General features: G+C 33.0%; 11 protein-coding genes across 11 annotated transcripts; 9 read left to right on the top strand and 2 right to left on the bottom strand.

The window, feature by feature from the left end:
* Nucleotides 1-572, top strand: BEWA_018610 (hypothetical protein; the record flags this gene model as incomplete). The annotated part of the gene is made up of 2 exons (XM_004828625.1): nt 1-315; nt 354-572. 2 exons carry the CDS (start codon nt 1-3, stop codon nt 570-572), a joined length of 534 nt encoding a protein of 177 aa, XP_004828682.1.
* A 36-nt stretch (nt 573-608) lies between these two features.
* On the top strand, nt 609-1,987 carry BEWA_018600 (hypothetical protein; the record flags this gene model as incomplete). The annotated part of the gene is made up of 4 exons (XM_004828624.1): nt 609-712; nt 747-1,575; nt 1,611-1,844; nt 1,880-1,987. 4 exons carry the CDS (start codon nt 609-611, stop codon nt 1,985-1,987), a joined length of 1,275 nt encoding a protein of 424 aa, XP_004828681.1.
* A 5-nt stretch (nt 1,988-1,992) lies between these two features.
* On the bottom strand, nt 1,993-4,346 carry BEWA_018590 (hypothetical protein; the record flags this gene model as incomplete). The annotated part of the gene is made up of 8 exons (XM_004828623.1): nt 1,993-2,226; nt 2,263-2,838; nt 2,874-3,009; nt 3,044-3,112; nt 3,145-3,227; nt 3,265-3,368; nt 3,404-4,256; nt 4,305-4,346. 8 exons carry the CDS (start codon nt 4,344-4,346, stop codon nt 1,993-1,995), a joined length of 2,097 nt encoding a protein of 698 aa, XP_004828680.1.
* A 342-nt stretch (nt 4,347-4,688) lies between these two features.
* Nucleotides 4,689-7,869, top strand: BEWA_018580 (hypothetical protein; the record flags this gene model as incomplete). The annotated part of the gene is made up of 10 exons (XM_004828622.1): nt 4,689-4,793; nt 4,829-5,188; nt 5,227-5,288; nt 5,323-5,518; nt 5,554-5,784; nt 5,822-7,003; nt 7,038-7,175; nt 7,212-7,373; nt 7,412-7,787; nt 7,826-7,869. 10 exons carry the CDS (start codon nt 4,689-4,691, stop codon nt 7,867-7,869), a joined length of 2,856 nt encoding a protein of 951 aa, XP_004828679.1.
* Nucleotides 7,870-8,050: 181 nt separating this feature from the next.
* BEWA_018570 (hypothetical protein) lies at nt 8,051-8,636 on the top strand. The gene has a single exon (XM_004828621.1). It carries the CDS (start codon nt 8,111-8,113, stop codon nt 8,525-8,527), a length of 417 nt encoding a protein of 138 aa, XP_004828678.1. The 5' UTR covers nt 8,051-8,110; the 3' UTR covers nt 8,528-8,636.
* A 52-nt stretch (nt 8,637-8,688) lies between these two features.
* BEWA_018560 (hypothetical protein) lies at nt 8,689-10,319 on the top strand (the record flags this gene model as incomplete). Its single annotated transcript, XM_004828620.1, has 2 exons — nt 8,689-8,808; nt 8,850-10,319. 2 exons carry the CDS (start codon nt 8,689-8,691, stop codon nt 10,317-10,319), a joined length of 1,590 nt encoding a protein of 529 aa, XP_004828677.1.
* A 417-nt stretch (nt 10,320-10,736) lies between these two features.
* Nucleotides 10,737-11,534, top strand: BEWA_018550 (serine esterase family member protein; the record flags this gene model as incomplete). The annotated part of the gene is made up of 4 exons (XM_004828619.1): nt 10,737-10,791; nt 10,825-10,947; nt 10,981-11,189; nt 11,232-11,534. 4 exons carry the CDS (start codon nt 10,737-10,739, stop codon nt 11,532-11,534), a joined length of 690 nt encoding a protein of 229 aa, XP_004828676.1.
* Nucleotides 11,535-11,596: 62 nt separating this feature from the next.
* BEWA_018540 (hypothetical protein) lies at nt 11,597-12,953 on the top strand (the record flags this gene model as incomplete). Its single annotated transcript, XM_004828618.1, has 7 exons — nt 11,597-11,861; nt 11,897-12,066; nt 12,102-12,249; nt 12,284-12,360; nt 12,397-12,466; nt 12,524-12,815; nt 12,851-12,953. 7 exons carry the CDS (start codon nt 11,597-11,599, stop codon nt 12,951-12,953), a joined length of 1,125 nt encoding a protein of 374 aa, XP_004828675.1.
* Nucleotides 12,954-13,016: 63 nt separating this feature from the next.
* BEWA_018530 (hypothetical protein) lies at nt 13,017-14,100 on the bottom strand. Its single transcript, XM_004828617.1, has 4 exons — nt 13,666-14,100; nt 13,377-13,629; nt 13,219-13,342; nt 13,017-13,183 (listed from the first exon to the last, which is right to left on the bottom strand). Exons 1-4 carry the CDS (start codon nt 13,965-13,967, stop codon nt 13,023-13,025), a joined length of 840 nt encoding a protein of 279 aa, XP_004828674.1. The 5' UTR covers nt 13,968-14,100; the 3' UTR covers nt 13,017-13,022.
* Nucleotides 14,101-14,708: 608 nt separating this feature from the next.
* Nucleotides 14,709-15,390, top strand: BEWA_018520 (hypothetical protein; the record flags this gene model as incomplete). Its single annotated transcript, XM_004828616.1, has 3 exons — nt 14,709-14,772; nt 14,860-15,080; nt 15,115-15,390. 3 exons carry the CDS (start codon nt 14,709-14,711, stop codon nt 15,388-15,390), a joined length of 561 nt encoding a protein of 186 aa, XP_004828673.1.
* A 23-nt stretch (nt 15,391-15,413) lies between these two features.
* On the top strand, nt 15,414-16,783 carry BEWA_018510 (hypothetical protein; the record flags this gene model as incomplete). The annotated part of the gene is made up of 6 exons (XM_004828615.1): nt 15,414-15,543; nt 15,585-15,828; nt 15,863-16,100; nt 16,134-16,235; nt 16,269-16,588; nt 16,624-16,783. The coding sequence occupies 6 exons, from the start codon at nt 15,414-15,416 to the stop codon at nt 16,781-16,783; spliced, it is 1,194 nt and encodes a 397-aa protein (XP_004828672.1).
* Between the last annotated feature and the right edge of the window lie 43 nt (nt 16,784-16,826).

Genomic DNA, 16,826 nt, shown 5'->3' with positions numbered 1-16,826 from the left:
ATGGAAAAGGAAGATAGAGAAGGAAAACAATCTGAAGATCTAGAACCAAGTAGATGCAACCCAACCGATGTATATGATAAACATAAATATGAAACAAGCGCTACAGAATTTGTTATTGAACAGATGCTATATGTATTAGGTGGATACATACTCGCTCCCTCACCCCTTCCATCTGATGCGATAAATCTATGGTCATGTAAAGATATTGAAAAAACACAGTCATGTGAATATTGTTCATGTGATAGATCAGAGATCGCCTTTCCGCAGGTTTCAGTAGAACTTTTTGATAGAAGAATCGTATTTGTATCCACAAAGGTAAGAATGTTCGAACTGATTAAAATATTATTGCTTAGAGGGCTTGTAAAGACTGTTATGATATTTTAAATCTCAAAAAGATTAAATCTGCGGTTGAAAATACACTAATAGGAAATCCGGAAGGATTTGAAAGAATCCGTGCACAGTTCGCAAAAGTTAACAGGATAGAAAACAAAGAAAAAGTGATACAAGATTTAATATCTATAGCAACAAGTCTGAATTTAATTTTGAGGTATCAGTATGTTCTCTATCAATAACACTCTTTAGTGAAATAACATGGGAATACGTTAGCAATGAGGAAACATTATCTTAAATGCGCAAAAACCAAGATTAATGTCAGCAATATTAGCTATGGGAAGTTTTTAGGAGATGATTTTATCATGAGCAAGTATTCAGAGTAAGCATTCCCTTAGTAAAATATACTTATACAGGGTAGATGGAAATGACATAAATATAGAAAAGAGTACTGAGCTCTATTCCATCTCAAATCCTTCCATGATGTCTTCGGATCATTTGGTTTCTCTCCTAAAAACCGTAACTAATAGAAGAGGAATTCCTTCCCTATTTATTAGGAAAATTGAACCATTTTTGTTAGTAAAACTTGAAGATTTTTCATTAAAAAACATTTATGAGATAATATGTTTGCTGAAATTTGCTAAAACAGTTCCAGATAACATACTCAATGTCTTATTAAAGTTAGTAGACAAAGAAATACAGAAAACCACACCTGAATCATTAGATGTCAAATTAGTAATAGATGCATTTCTAAAATTGGTAGATCTCTATAGGGAAAAAGACTTCCCAGTCATGGAAGCCACAACATGGATCGATAAATATGTAGATTACTTCGATATATTCCAACTATTGGGGGCAATTAAGGTATACAAAAGGTTTATTGGAAAAATTGAAACTGAAAAACTAGAAAAATTAACGTTGAAAGTTTTTTCTAAACCGTTGGGCACTTTTTTAGGCAATAGATTTACATTAAATCATTGTAATGTTGTGGCTAATACTTTGGATCTAATTTCATTAAATAGTCTACATAATGCAAATTCCAAATTTATCTCACATTTACATACCAAAGAATATACAAAAAAAGTTTTATACCCACTAATTAAAGAAAATTTAAAATTGTTTACTGCTGATAATATAACAAAAATTGTTGAATCCATCAGAGTTATAGGAGAACCATATCCTACAGATATTCTAGATTCTTTATCCAGTATATACATCAAACATATATCGCAATATTCATTTGAGGTATTAAAAGTTTTTAATAATTCAATTGTTTGTAGAATATGATGATTATTATAAAAAATATGACCCAAATGAAGTTTCACAGTGACAATTTATTAATCAACACATTGACTTTTCTTCCGAGAAAAATACAATCAATAGATTCTGTTGAAAATATTATGCTGCTGTTAGATAATTATTTAGAAAATCAGCATATCAGTGAATATTTTAAGATCTTTGTAACTCAGCAAATGTTACAATTGGCATATAAAGTAGGGAACAGACATCATAAGGTTTGTATTCATATTAATTAATCAAAATATTCTAGGAATTAACTATAAAGTTAAATAGGATGCTCCATAATATGCCAAAAGCTGGAGGAGCTGGTGATGATGACAGATACATTGAAGACATCATAAATTACAAATTAATGTAGATATTTTACAAAACTGCATGTGGCAACCACATCTGGCAGCCATCAAGATTAGGTGCATTCAGTTTCTCTGGATCTAGATCGTTTTCCTCAATCCAGGATTGTATAAACGAAATCATAAGAGGCCAAAGATATGGACGCTTCTGTTGTTCCATAATATCATTTGCTGCGCTGTACAATATACGCTCAAGTGAAATAGTGTTTACATTTTCATTTTTAAGAAGAAGTAATATTTTATAATACTGTAATATTGTCATTGTTTATTAGATATTAATTACCTCTTTATTCGATATTGCAATGGAAACACAAATATCGTAGATGTTTAGACGTAAAGCCATATCAAATGCCAACTGCTTAATAGAATCACTATTCAAAACTTTGGATAGGAAAAAAAGCCGATAACATATGTAAGAAGAATCCCTAATTATTCTTGAACGGAGAAAATAGGTTACAAGGTTCAACTCATTATATAAAATGCAAATGTCAAACAACACTAATAAGAGAATGTTTGAAGGATATAGTTTGTGAAGTACAAGTCCCTTCATATAGCACAGTATCACGGTAATAATATAGGGAGTTTTGTTCTTATCCTTAAGTTTTGTGTCAGATTTCGAGTCAAAATAACTGTTCAGTTCATCATACTTCGTTCTAAAAGTTCCAGAAACTATTAGACTTTCTACAATATAATGATCCGTAGGCCGTCTGTAAGGATCAACGATATCTAAAATAATTTGTGGGAATGAATCAGTCATACCTTCTGCTCCCAAAATATTTTTAATGTTATAACCATTATTATTGCAAATAATAACTAATGCATAGTCAAAAATATTTATCCCATGTTTAAAATCCCATTCCTATTATAGAGAATAAAAAATATTAGTCCGCGTACCTTAGTTATATATGGGTATAAAACTTCTGTAGCAAAATTATATTCTGTTACTATTGACTTATTTTCTACATATTTATTTATCAACTTTAATGGGATTGCAGAATTCTTCGGTTTAGTTCCCCTAGCCTTGTTAATCCTGATGTGTTCTTGTCTAACAAATGAAAGCTAACCTTACTAATACATCTGAATACGGGAGAATAGTGGCGGAAAAGAGAACAAGCATATCGGAAATTGGTATCCTAAAACTTATAAGGAAAAAGTATAGACTTACTTGTTAAATATAGATTGAAAAACAATATCTAAAATATGAGAAGTACAAGACGTTCGTCTTTGAAAAAATTCAGCCAACATTGCCTATAATCATAGAGTCAAGATGATAGTATAATGTTACCTCTGTAAAATTTCTTGAAAGAAAAAGTGCGATAGCATTGTAATCTATTGATACAGCATAAGAAAACCCACCATAAAAATCAACAATGAAATTTGGAAAAAATGCTAAAACATAATTAATGTTGATAATTAATAAAAACCTTCAATGTCATTTGAAATAGAAGAAATAGGGGGTCTTCTTTGAAATACCTTTGCTATGAGATAATCACTTTTAAGACCAATATCAAAAATATGTGCATCTCCGCTGCCTGTGAGTATAAGTAGTAAATTGTCAATAATGCAAATTTCAAGCCAACCCTTACTTTCCACTTCTATAACCTTGTCATGAACGTTATGACTTAATGACCTTAGGGAGATTATTCCATTAGAAACATCCTTGTAGATACAATATGTGGAATCGTAAACCTTTGCAATAGATATTTCACTGTGTTGTATCTGATAACCATAAGATAGATTCAATCCAACCTCTGGCATGGATATTAGTTCTTTGTTCAAAAACTTGTAAGGTTGCAATACTTGGTTGTGCTTTAAAAGGACAAAATAACATCCATCCATATCATTCCAGGCATCAGTGCAACTAACAAATTTCCTATTTATTGTCCTTAATAATAAACTTTCAAGGACAAGATTGAATACATCAATTCTATTGTTCGAAACTACAATGAATGATATGTCAGAAGGGTTAAATTCGGCCCAAAAAACCCTTAATACAATAGAATCATCATACTGCAAAGGATCGAGTAATATATCATCCGAATCGCTGTTAGTTAAATGACATATTCCTATCGTCATAGGGTCATTAAACCAATACAGTATGAAGTTCCTGTCTGGGGAAAGGGATATAGATTCGCAAAGTGGGACCGAAAATCTGTTACTCTTGAAAATCGTGCTGCGATCGCGAGCATCAAGTATGTGAATACTCGTTTCGATTGTATTTTGGTATACGAGAATTCCATTCCTGGAATCAATAAAAACGGATTGATCATTATCATTCTGGAATTATTTAGTCGTTAATTATCAGCCAATGATAATAAAACAAACCTTCCAGCTATAAAGGTCTTCGAACTTCAGTACATCATCCATTTATTCCCAGTATAATTTTTTGTGAGGGATAAATGTGTGTGTTTGTAATAACGTAATAAGGAAGCGCTAAAACATCTGCAATCAAGTCTAAATTAGACAACAAATATAACAAAACAAAATGTAGTAAATAATGAATCAATCCAAACTTAATGAAAAGTTTTTTCAAATTGCTTATTCCAATAAATCGTGTGCATGGTTACACATACAAGCCATCGATAAGGACACTTCATTAAAAATGTAGAGATCAACTTATTAATAGAATATACATGAAATAGGCTTATAGGAAAATGTATTTCGGAAATTTATCCAAGAATGTACATCACAAAAGGATGTTTAAGGATAATGAACGAACTTCTCACATCTTCTGCGAGAAGAAGTTCATCATCCCGAATTATAAGGATACCTATGGATAACAATGATCAATTTAGCTTAAAACTACTGAACAAGGTATGTCTTTGTTGATTTTTTATTCAAATTTAAAGAAATTGTTGGAAACACATGAAATAAAGATAGCAACCAGGAAAAAATTACTAGAAGTCTATGATGCTTTGGGAGATCCTAATATCAGATCGAGTTTGGATCATTCATATTATGATGCTCTAATCGAGCAAACATCAAACTTGAATCTGACCCTAATTCCAGAAGATTATCCAAAAATATTTAGGAGATTAATATGTTTTCCTAACGTAGCATCAGAGTATGTTCAAGTGCTAAATGGAAGAATTCAAGAACTACATACTCATTTTACAACCAAACAAATTTCTTCATTGCTGAGATCGTATGTTTTTATAAAGTCCAGACCCGTAAAAACAGTTCATTATCTAGTAGAAACATTTTGCAATGTAAGTTGATTTTTAGAATTATTGACGTAATTTATTAGAAATTTGATACTGCAAAAACATCGCATATTAGAGATATGATATCCTCATTGGCAACGCTCAGGTATATTTCTCGGATAATTGCACAGGTTATTTAGAATTCCAAATCAGGGTATAGTAGAAAAACTTCATAATATTGTTGTGCCAATTCTGCCCAAACGTTTCAAGCAAATGGACCCTAGTGATATTGCAATTTTTGTAAATTCGTTCGTACGCCAAGGAGTTAATCAGAACGAAATCATACATTTTATCGAGATGAATAGTGATAAAATAGTTTCAGATGCATCTCCAAAGGTACTTGAAAACTTCACGTTAATACTATCCAACAGAGTATTGCATTGATTATAAATGCATTTGCTAAAAATAACAAATCTTCCAATAATCTTCTGCTAAAAATATCGAAAAAACTCTCTGGTATTATGGATAAAATTATTAACGTTGAACAAAATGATCTTTGTCATGAAAAGAAAATAAATGTGATAGATGTTGCCATGAGTTTTAATGCTTTTGTCAAACTGGAATTCTTTGATGAAAAACTGCTTAACAAATATATTCCATGGGTATGTTTGTCTATCTAATTCTAAATTTTGTTTATAGCTCATAAAGGAATTAAATTTGGATACATCGATTTTGTCATTGGTATTGATATCTCATGCGTATTCACAATGCGACGTTAAGTCTAAGGAACTTTTTTCCAGAATTGCATGCTTATCTATACCAAAATTGAGCAAATTCAACTGCCAACAACTAGGTGTTATAGCCTTATCTTTTACAAGGGTTGGATATGTTCCAAGGTTGTTCTTTTGTAGGATAGCTGATGAAATAATCTATCGTGGAACTATAGGGCTTAATCATAAAAGGTATTTATTTGATTTCCAATCTTTGGAGCAGCTTATGCAGGCGTTTAGTAGGATAGGATTCAAAGATCAAAGGATTTATGCTACACTAACTACATTGCTGAAACAGCGCTTTAAGGAAACAAATGGTGAAGAACTTAATGGGACAATTGTTGCATCATTAATTACTTCGATTTCCTATAATAAAGTGGACCAATTTGTGCCATTTATAATAAATGCTATTGAAAAAATTAAATCGTCCAGTGCATATAGCACTGTGGCAATAGCAAAAATCCTTAGTGCATTTAACAAACTAAAAATTAAAAATCGTCCATTGGTAGAACTGTTTTTACAAGAGACACGTGATCGTGTGAATCAATTTTCACCGTCCTCCCTTATTTCATCAGTAAATTCACTATCACAACTAAAGTGTTATGACTCACTATTGATAAAAGAAACCATAAAAAGAGTCACTCTACATTTAGCACAACTTTCCACATATGATATTTCTAATGTGATTTCAGCCCTAGCAAACTTTGGATATAGAAATGTTTCATTTATAAAAAAAATATCGGTTTGTATAAATTACAGAATTGATGAGTTTTCTAAACAACAACTGAATAATATATTTAACAAGTTAACTATACTTAGAACTTCTGATCTCAATCTGTTATTATTATTGTTTGATAAAATTTCAATAAATCAGCATGAATTAAATGGAATCGACATCGGTAAAGTTTGCATGTCGTATATCTATCTTCTTATGCATTTTGATTGTTTGAACAAAGAGATAATAGAAGGTAAATGTCCTAATATTTCACCATATGTTGTTCCTGAAACATATGATGTATTCCTAGACCGACTTATTGGAAATTTAAGCAGTAAATTGGATGTTTCCACCATATTCATAATGAAGACCATATATTTGTACCTGACACACTTGGTTAGAAATTTAAGAAAAATACATTTAATTATAGAAGCCTGAAAAATACTATAAACTTTCATCAAAATCTAAGGAATTATTAAAAAAATGTGATATTATCACTTTTAACTTGGCGGAATATATATTAACGTCTTCTCCAGCACATAGAGAATTATCACATTTTCTAAATTTGGTTAGAAAGTTGATTACGCTCACACTATTTTATTAGGCTGGAGTTTTACACAAAAATGAAGTTCAATGTGGTCCGTATTTAATCGACATTGTACCGGAAGTTAATCCAGGTATCAAAGTTGCAATAGAATATGACGGTCCATCCCATTTCTATGCCGAAACAGTAATGAGGAATATCAAGTCAATCACTAAACACGAGGTTTGCTAATCATAAAAACTATTATCATTATGTACTAGATATTGGAGAGCATGGGATGGGAAGTCATTCATGTACCATACCAAGAATGGATTCAACTAGGTTGTCAACTTCCTAAATATCAACAACTTTTAGTTTCCGATAAACAGAAGATTGTCTATTGCAATAAACTAAAGATGGAAATGCTCCATCTTGCTCAACGACGTGAAAAGAGCAATTCTACGAACTTCCACCAAAAGAGAATGTACAGTACAAATCGCATTAGCACAAGAAAAAGGCTAAAAAGTATTAATTCTAATGTCATGAAACAGTACTTAGACGATCTGGTTGTGAACGAGCTAGAAGAGAATACACCTTCCGAATCGACTACTGATGAAATAACAGATGAAATATATAGTATTATTATAAATTCGGATGGTAAGTGAGTTTATATTGATACATTAAATGATAAACAGGTAATATTATAGATATTGATATTCCTGATGCAGATAAAGAATAAGTTCGCATCTTAGGACGCTTTACCGTAAATAGTGGAAATACATGAATATCATATATATATATATATACTGGATTTTATATGACTATGGCTGACAAAAAATAGGAATTCAACGTGTTCGTAAATTGCTACCAACTGTGGGTGTTGTGGGTTCTGACCGTACCGGATATCCGCGGTACTACTCAGTCCATTTAGAGTATCTCCTGAAACTTTAATCGTATACCTTTGTATAATCGTAATAAAAATGGGTTTTGAATGGTCAAAAAGACCATACACCGCTCCCTTTTATAGGGACATGATATACAATCAGGATAAACATTCAAAAGGTGATGACCACGATCATAAAGATCATAGTACTTCTGGTAAAAGAAAATTTTTTGTGAAACATACACCATTTGCCGCAAAATTATCGCATTTACCCTTGTCTGAAGCGACATCCCCTCAGTTCGCCAACAACGGCGGCTGTAGCAATACTTTAAGCATAAAGTCACTGGTACCAACAACTGTCTTTGGAGATCAATGTGCAAATGAAATGAGAGGGACAGATATCTTCTTCTTGCCAAAACCTACTCAGCTGCTGGCATTCGCTCTACCTGTCTTCGTCTTGATGCCGAATTTGACAGTATTTACTAGGAATTGGTTTTTCTATGCTCCAAAGTAAGGATTTATAAGGGGATTCTGCTAGGATGAGTTTCTCATTTTATTCTAATAACTACCCAATATGGTTTTGTGTAACGTTAAAAACAGCCTTTATGGGTAACAACTAATAAATGTGTTTTAGGATGTACTTGCTAATATATATTATAACTTAATGTGTGCGATATGATCTTACGTTGTCAGCTGGAAGTCGCTATTCACCTGATCCGGCTAAGATACATAGAAAACCTGGGTCCGGGCACATTTAGATTGTTTGTACGTGTCTATAACAAGTCTTTTGGCAAGGTTAGTTGATAAAAGGTTGATGTGTTGACAACATTCAATAGACCAGGGTAGCCATACCTTATACAATCAAACACACCCATGTCGATCCTAAAGATGACGATAGCCGTATAAAGGCAGCACAGATAAGTGATGATGGAGGAGGATACTTAAGTAAGGCATTTGATTCGTCCAAAGGAGAAGGAGAAGTAGACATCAATGAAATAGCGGTCTTTAGACTGGACATTCCAGCATTTCCATCATATATGAATGATGTATCTTTATTTGTGGATTATGAACTCTTACGCCTCGATGGTAAAAAGGTAATGAATAAAAGGTTCCGGTTGTTCAGAAAGCAAAAAATAGAATATGGCCAAATTAGTGTAAACTCCAAGGTTATACGTATAGGAAATATTATGAAAGGTGTAAGTGATTATGTTCCGTGTACATTCGAAACCGGAAATATGCATACTATAGTTCATTCCAATGTACATTGCTACGCGTTAGATTTTTGTTTCAAAGCCTTGGATCCCAACTTTGTAGATTTTCAGGATGGAACAAAATATGAATTTTGGAATAAAAAATTGGGAAGAAAGGTAAAAAAATCTGTAAGACCTATATACAAGTGGTTTAACTCAAGTTACGATGATAAATTTTATGCTGATAAGGGATCTGGTACAGAAACAAGCAACAGCAGAAAAAAGTGTAGTGTAAATAAAAATGTTATTTCTTCCAATGCACCCGATAATGATAGGATATTTAGCACCAGCATTAATGAATTTATTAATAAAATCGCGGAAATGATAATTGAAAATGACGAACAAGAAAACCTAATCATCAATCTACCTGACAACCAAACTTTGCAAAACGAATCACTCCCTGATATGAATAAGGAATACGGTTCATTCGATGGCAATATTAAAACCATCTATAAATCGCACAAGAAAATGTGTGAAAGTAGCTTTGTTTTGCAAGGCTCAGTTGTTAGGTTGGTTTATTTTTTGTATAGTAAAATCCTCGTAATGAACTTTTATTATATCGGAAGAATGGTAAGATTCCTAAAAAGTGAGATTAAGAAGAACGAAAACGCAAATATAGAAAACTATCCTTCTGGTTCCAAAAGTGCAGATGATTCCTTCGGTCATATTCGCGATCATATTAAAGAGCCATCCGGTAAAAATGGAAATAATACGCAACTATATGAACTTGAAACTAAGTTGCGTTTATTGGAAGATCATAAGGTGCTAGAAATAACAAATGCAATAAACGCTTATGAAATCCTTGAGGAAAAAGATGTCACGTTCGATGTTTCGTTGGAAAATGAAGAATTAACACGTTTCATAGGAAAACGTCTTGAACACATTACTAAATCATTGGGTATTACAAAGATTAATAACAGTGATATTCGTGTCAAAATAAATGATAAAATTAGTGTTAAAATTCCGGATATAACTATTGGAAATCCTATATATGATGGATCAATAAGTAAATTGTGTGAATCCATTGGAAAGGTATATTTGCATCTCTCAACATAGTAATATCTAGAATATCATGGCTTTTCGTTCGTCATTATATCTTCTCTGGAATTGTTTCTCAGATTATCACTTATTGGTATCTGTTGATAATATTTATCGCAAGGATTATTGGTTGAGAAGGGAACTCTTCTTGAAATCTATCATCGAAAAAGTAGTGCTAACAGTCTATAAATAACTATATTTTTGTAGGAACTTACCTTCGTGCAATTAGTATCATCATTAAACAGACGCAAAATAACAGACGAGATTGATTTTTTCCTAAGCGACTGCTATCCATGTATGAAAATTGAAGTGAAGAAGCAGAATCCAGAAAGTGCAAAAAAACACGATATGAGTCTATTGCATTACGTAGTAGTGTTACATGGGTATAATACTAGTCATTATTGCGTGCGTGCATACAGAGGAAATATTTTAACAATGTTTAATAATTGCAAGTGTGATTTTACTTATGCACATGGAGAGGTTACAAAAGGTATTGATCCAGATTGTACTCTATAACATTCAGATAACATAAAAGAAATAGCAAAACGACTGGCATCTGAGGTTAATTGCCGCATTCAATCTGACATTACCTATGAAAAACTAGGAAGGCTAACATTCATTGGTCATTCAATGGGCGGACTAATAGGTAAACGTGAATTATATCACAACAATTTTACAGTAAGAGAGGCGTTACAATATCTTGAATACAAAGAGAAGCTTTACACGTTTATCACTATCTCAACACCGCATATCGGATATCCCCGCTATATGAGAAGTGTATTAAAGCCTGTTGCATTGACGATGAAGTCGGAAGCATTGAAATGTATATCAATGAACGATGCAGAAGACAAACGAGAAAGCTTTATTTATCAGCTCAGCAAAGACCACGTTTGTATCCAAGTATTTACATTCACTGGAATTTATGTGCAGGAAATATCAAATTTCGAGAAGATTATATTAATCGGTATAAAAGAAGACTATCAGGCCTTTCTATATTCTTCATTGATAAATGCTACAAAACTCAATTCCGGATCAAAGATAAGCTGCGAGATGGAAAAAAACATAATGGAAAATATTAAAAACTGCGAAATAACTAGGATAACATTCTCTTATGCAAAAATCTCTCACTATCTAGAAAAGAAAGATAATAGATGGATCGACGCACATAATGATATTGTATTAAATAGGGTCATGGTAAGACTCATCCTCGCTGTTAACAGCAGTATATTTTAATTTGTGTAAAATGATTATTATTAAAGTGGCAACAGATGGTATATGTTATGTACAAATTTTAAATGAACTGTCTTGCAGATGGTAGACTCGCAACATTGTACCTAGAAAATGACTGGGATATGATCAAATTACAGCAACTTATACAAGAACAGCTTAATATACCAATTTCAAAGCAAAAATTATACCTAGATGGCGCACACATTGATGAAAACTACAAAACAATCGCAGATTCGAACTTGAAGAATAATGATATTCTCCTGGTTAAGAACAAGGATCATGATATGGCGTCGTCGTCGTTTTATAATAGAAATATTGAATCTAAAATAGGTATATTACTAATAAGTTGGATAGATTACTCATAGATGAAATTATGTATACAAAGGCTTCGGAGATGATCAAAAACTTCAAAGAAGGAGCTCCAGTGTATGAAACTGTAAAGATGACAAACAAGCCATTCTACAATGCGCTCATAGCTAAGGATGTTTATGCTGTAGCAAAGGTGCTAAAAGAGAAACATCTAGAACATCAAAACGTGTGTAGCAAGTTGTTGTAAAATAATATTTTTAGAACGAAATGGAACACAAAAGGCGTTTAATAAAGGCATCTTTGGATCCCCTAAATCCAGAATCACAACTCTTGATCCAGAAGGATATCGAACAAAATCGTATTAATGAAAACTATATCTCTGCCCAAAATTTCTTACCAGAATCATTTGGTAACTTTTATTTTATCTGCTTAAAACGTTATAGGTGGGATTATAATGCTCTATGTTAATGTAGAGATAAATGGCGTTGTTATCAAGGCACTTGTTGATACCGGTGCTGAGGTATAGTTTTCATTTTTAAAAAATCAATGTTTGTAGCATACCATAATGAATAAGGAATGTGCTAAACGATGTAATTTGCTAAATATGATAGATGAAAGATTTAAAGGTGTTGCTGTGTAGGTTTCACTAATTCTACACCCTTATCAATACTAAAGCGGTCTAGGTACTAGGAACACCGTAGGAAAAATTCACTTGGCTGATCTCAAGATTGGTCCTATTTTTATACATGTATCATTTGTAATATTAGATGGCGGTAACATAGACTTCATACTGGGATTAGATATTCTACGTAGATATGCATGCACTATCAATCTTAAAGATAATTGTTTGCAAATAAACGATATATCTGTCCCATTTCTCTCGGAAAAGGATATTAAAGCTGAAGATCATAAGTCTACTAGTTCTGGGATACACGCTGTCAAACAAGAATCAGAAAATCCTGATAAAATAAATCGGTAAGTATATAATATCATTACAACAAAGACTGCAGTCTGTCCGAACTCTTAGGTGTCAGCAGAGAGTATGCAAAGGAGCTTTTGGATATTTCCAACGGAAATGAAGAACTTGCAGCCTCGTTCGTTTTAAATAACTGAATGTTCTGAGCTAATCAGATAATGTTTAAGTAACTTGTAGTATTTCAAATTATATAGATAATAATTAGACTATAGAAACACTATGGAACCCGCCATCCACTCATAGAATTCTCGCTCATTTATCGCACATTTCTGGTGCTCATCGAGAACATTGAAAATAATATATAAATCTACAATGTCGAATTGTAGTCTTCCAGAGGTATGATCGGCACACATTCTATTAAATTCCTCTAAAATATCATGTAAATTCATATCGCAAACGAACCAAATTGCATGCCGTGATCTGGATCTCCGAGAGCATATTTACGATAACAGTCAATATATGCACCCTTAGATGTGTCTTTGATAATAGATTTTGCCTTCTCCAATCTGAAGCTCTTTCTGATAGCCTGAATGTTATTGTAGTGTTACAGGGAAACTTACAATTAAAAACCCGGCTAACGAGACACCGAAAACAAACAAAGAACTCAACATTCCAAATACTAGGCGTAATGCACCTACACTTCTGCTGGATTTAACAGTAACGACTGTAGCAGCGCCCAAAACAGATAACCAGATGGATTTTCCGGTCAAACGTGTCAAGAATCTCATATTTTTTCTAATATGTCTACGATACTTGGCAGCCCATCTAGGTGTTCCCGGAACGTCTAATATCATGATGATCAAACCGTTTGTTCTACAAAATAAATGTGAAGAGGTAGTTAAAACAAACATTAGGAACGTAGACAGCAACAATCCAGGAAGTTCGGTGAATCCAAAGCACCTGAGAAATGTAAATACGGCATTTGCCACAATAATTACGGCAGCCAGGAAGAACAATGTTTGATAACGTAGATTTAACATCTCCAATGTTTGTTCTAGGCGTGCTGCACCTGATTCCATTTGATCAGAAAATTGTGTGACATTAGGAACGGTTAATGGAATGTCCAATCCATTCGTTTCCTCCGGGTCGTAAAAGGAACGACCCGGAACTTCTGCGTATCCATAATTGTGCAAACTTTCTGTTTCTATCATTTTCGTGTTTAATGTATCAAAACACCGCACTTATCAGGTAATTTTGTAAAGTTGATGGAATGTGTAAGGATTATAACAATTGAACCACAAGTTAACGATTAAGACATGCGTATCGGAGATGAGTCACAACGATGCACAGTCTAATACTATTCAAATAAAATGGTTTGTCATGCACGTTATAGCTAAACCAAATATATTGAATTGTTTATCTTATTGTCGTTCAACTTTCGCTGCCCTTGTATAGCGCTTCGATCTCTGCTTACACACCCCATTAAGATCAATCTACACACAAGGTACCGAAGTGATCACAAAACATTCCATACCATTACTCCTTTTGTTTGTTAGAACCTACTTATAGAGTCATCCTATTTATATAGAGTCACTGTCCCGTACCATCTGTCCTGTTGCCGCGCGAATATCAGGTTCCTCTAAGCACCGCACACATTTGCGTAAAAACACAATTATCTCAGTACTTTAATGTAAAAGGTCTGATATTTCACTGATAGTATGGTAAATTATCCAAAATTCTTTATATTGGTGCCCTATATCCTATCCCTCTAACTTGCAACTGGAATCGTCTAGACAACATTGTTATGAAATTTATTTGTTAAAACAACTCCGGAGTCTCATGTTGTTCTTTTTGTTTGATTTTATGCCTAATAACTGCTCTTTATTTTTCCTGGGATATTCCAGTTTTTACCAGTCACTTTTTTATGAAAAGTCACAATATAGTACTCTGTAATGTATGTTATAAGGCATAGATTAGACTCACTGGTAACATTTAAGAGATACTACAATCCACCAGGTTTGTTTATCCTTCAAAGGGGCGAATAACCATTTTTACGCCTTAGATCACAGACAAATTGTTTGTAGCTCATACACTCTATAATAGGAAAGAAAACATGGAGTAAACAGCATCCTAAATTCAGAACTCCCAGGCCCCTAGTAGATCCGTACAATTTAGGTCGATTACATCCAGAAAAGGAATGGTGGACCCTAGCAAAAAAGGGTCTAAGACCGGAAACGTTCATGGGATTCCCAGATGTGGTAAATATTCCAAAGCACGGTGGATCTTTATACACCCAGCTAATGGATGGACCCACATTATCGATGGTAAATATTCTCTACATTGATTACTTATGTATAGGTCGTATATCGCTGTATTGAACATGTTATCGATGATATTGATATATGGAAAAAATTGACTCTTCGGGCAATGAGTATAGCTATTTCTTTGGACCCTTATACTGTATCTATTTTGTTTTTGTACTTCTCTCTTAGTAACCATTATGATTACAAATTTGTTTCAACGTTTGTTGGAAGAATACTAGCACTTCTTGATCAATTTTCACTCGATGAATGCGCTAATGTTCTTCTGGCTATGAATAATACAAAATTCAAACATCCCAGGTCAGCAATATGAACAATTTACGAACATGCAGAACTATGGACTATGTAATACGCCATGCCGAAGTTTTATGTCTATCAGAACGCTTGAATTTGGAACAGGGTCTGAGGTTTTTATCATCATTGAACGCTATCCAAAATATTCCAAAAAATTGTCTAATAGCAATAGGTTTGATTTATATCAATTTTCTTCTAAACAGTATACTATAGGAGAAACAATAGAAATTTCTGATTTCAGTACAGTGGAAGAAATGCTGATATTAGATGCCCTAGATTCCTCATGTAAATTGAGCAAAGAGATCGATTTCCTCTGTGTAAATAAATTATTTGATGAAGTATGTAATATACTGGAACATTCCAAATCTACAAATCACTATCGCAATTTGACTATCTTAAATACAATGATTACATTTAAAATTAAAGATAATCACATTACTAATTTGGTGTTTTCATCGTAAGTTCTTTAGTTGAATTAGTACGAAATTCAGGATTAAAAGAAACATTGCTAGCTCCACATTGTACGAGCTCTGTCAATATTTGTTCCTTTCTGGTGAACTAAATTGGCCCGAACAGATTGATATTTTAAGGCGTGGTAAGTGTATACAGAATGTTTTATCTAAAACAGAGTTCATAAAATCGTACGAAAAACTTTTGGAGGACAAATCTCTCGCAATTAAAGCCTTATCTGGCATATTGCGGTTATCTAACCAACTGACGTCGAAAGAGGTTTGATTCTTCAACAATCATATACTACCACAGCTCAAACTCTTACTAGAAATATCACAAAGTTCTGAGTCTTTACCCAAAAGTGATATAATCACCTTGTATTCCGCATTGGCTAAGTCAAATTCAACATTGGGGGTAAGTTTTAAGGATTATGTAAAAACCATTTAGGATGAATTCGAATTTATAAGGAAGACCATTATAAAAGAAGCGTGGAATTTGTCAGATTTGTCACCATTGGAAACTTGTCGTTTACTGGATATAGAAGATAACTATTTACCGAGTGATATTCCTATATCTAAACTTAATGCTGCATTTGATAGTATACTTGGAAACATTAATCTGTTTGACAAAGACGAAATCGTTACAATTTTAAATTTTGCATCCAGGAATGATAATCACTCGAAACGTCTATTAGATGCATTGTACGACATTAAATACCTACTCAAATCCCCAAAGGCGGCAGTAGCATTGATAAAACTCCACAAAAGGTTTGAAATAAACGCTAAACAAACATGGTGTTCAGGTGTGGAATCTCCAACTCTCAACTGCTTTACGACATCCTAGATGGACTCTGTGACAATTCTATCAGAATACACGATTCTTTAAAGATTCAACTCACTGAGTTACTCCAAAAAAACAATATCAAACACTATACACTGGCATCTAAATTGGCATGTTCATAATATAAACGGAAAGATAAAAATTACTGTTTATGATTTAATACTA

This window comes from Theileria equi, chromosome 1, assembly GCF_000342415.1.
Source record: "Theileria equi strain WA chromosome 1, complete sequence".
Lineage (NCBI taxonomy): Eukaryota > Apicomplexa > Aconoidasida > Piroplasmida > Theileriidae > Theileria > Theileria equi.
This window is presented reverse-complemented; position numbering and strand designations above follow the sequence as displayed.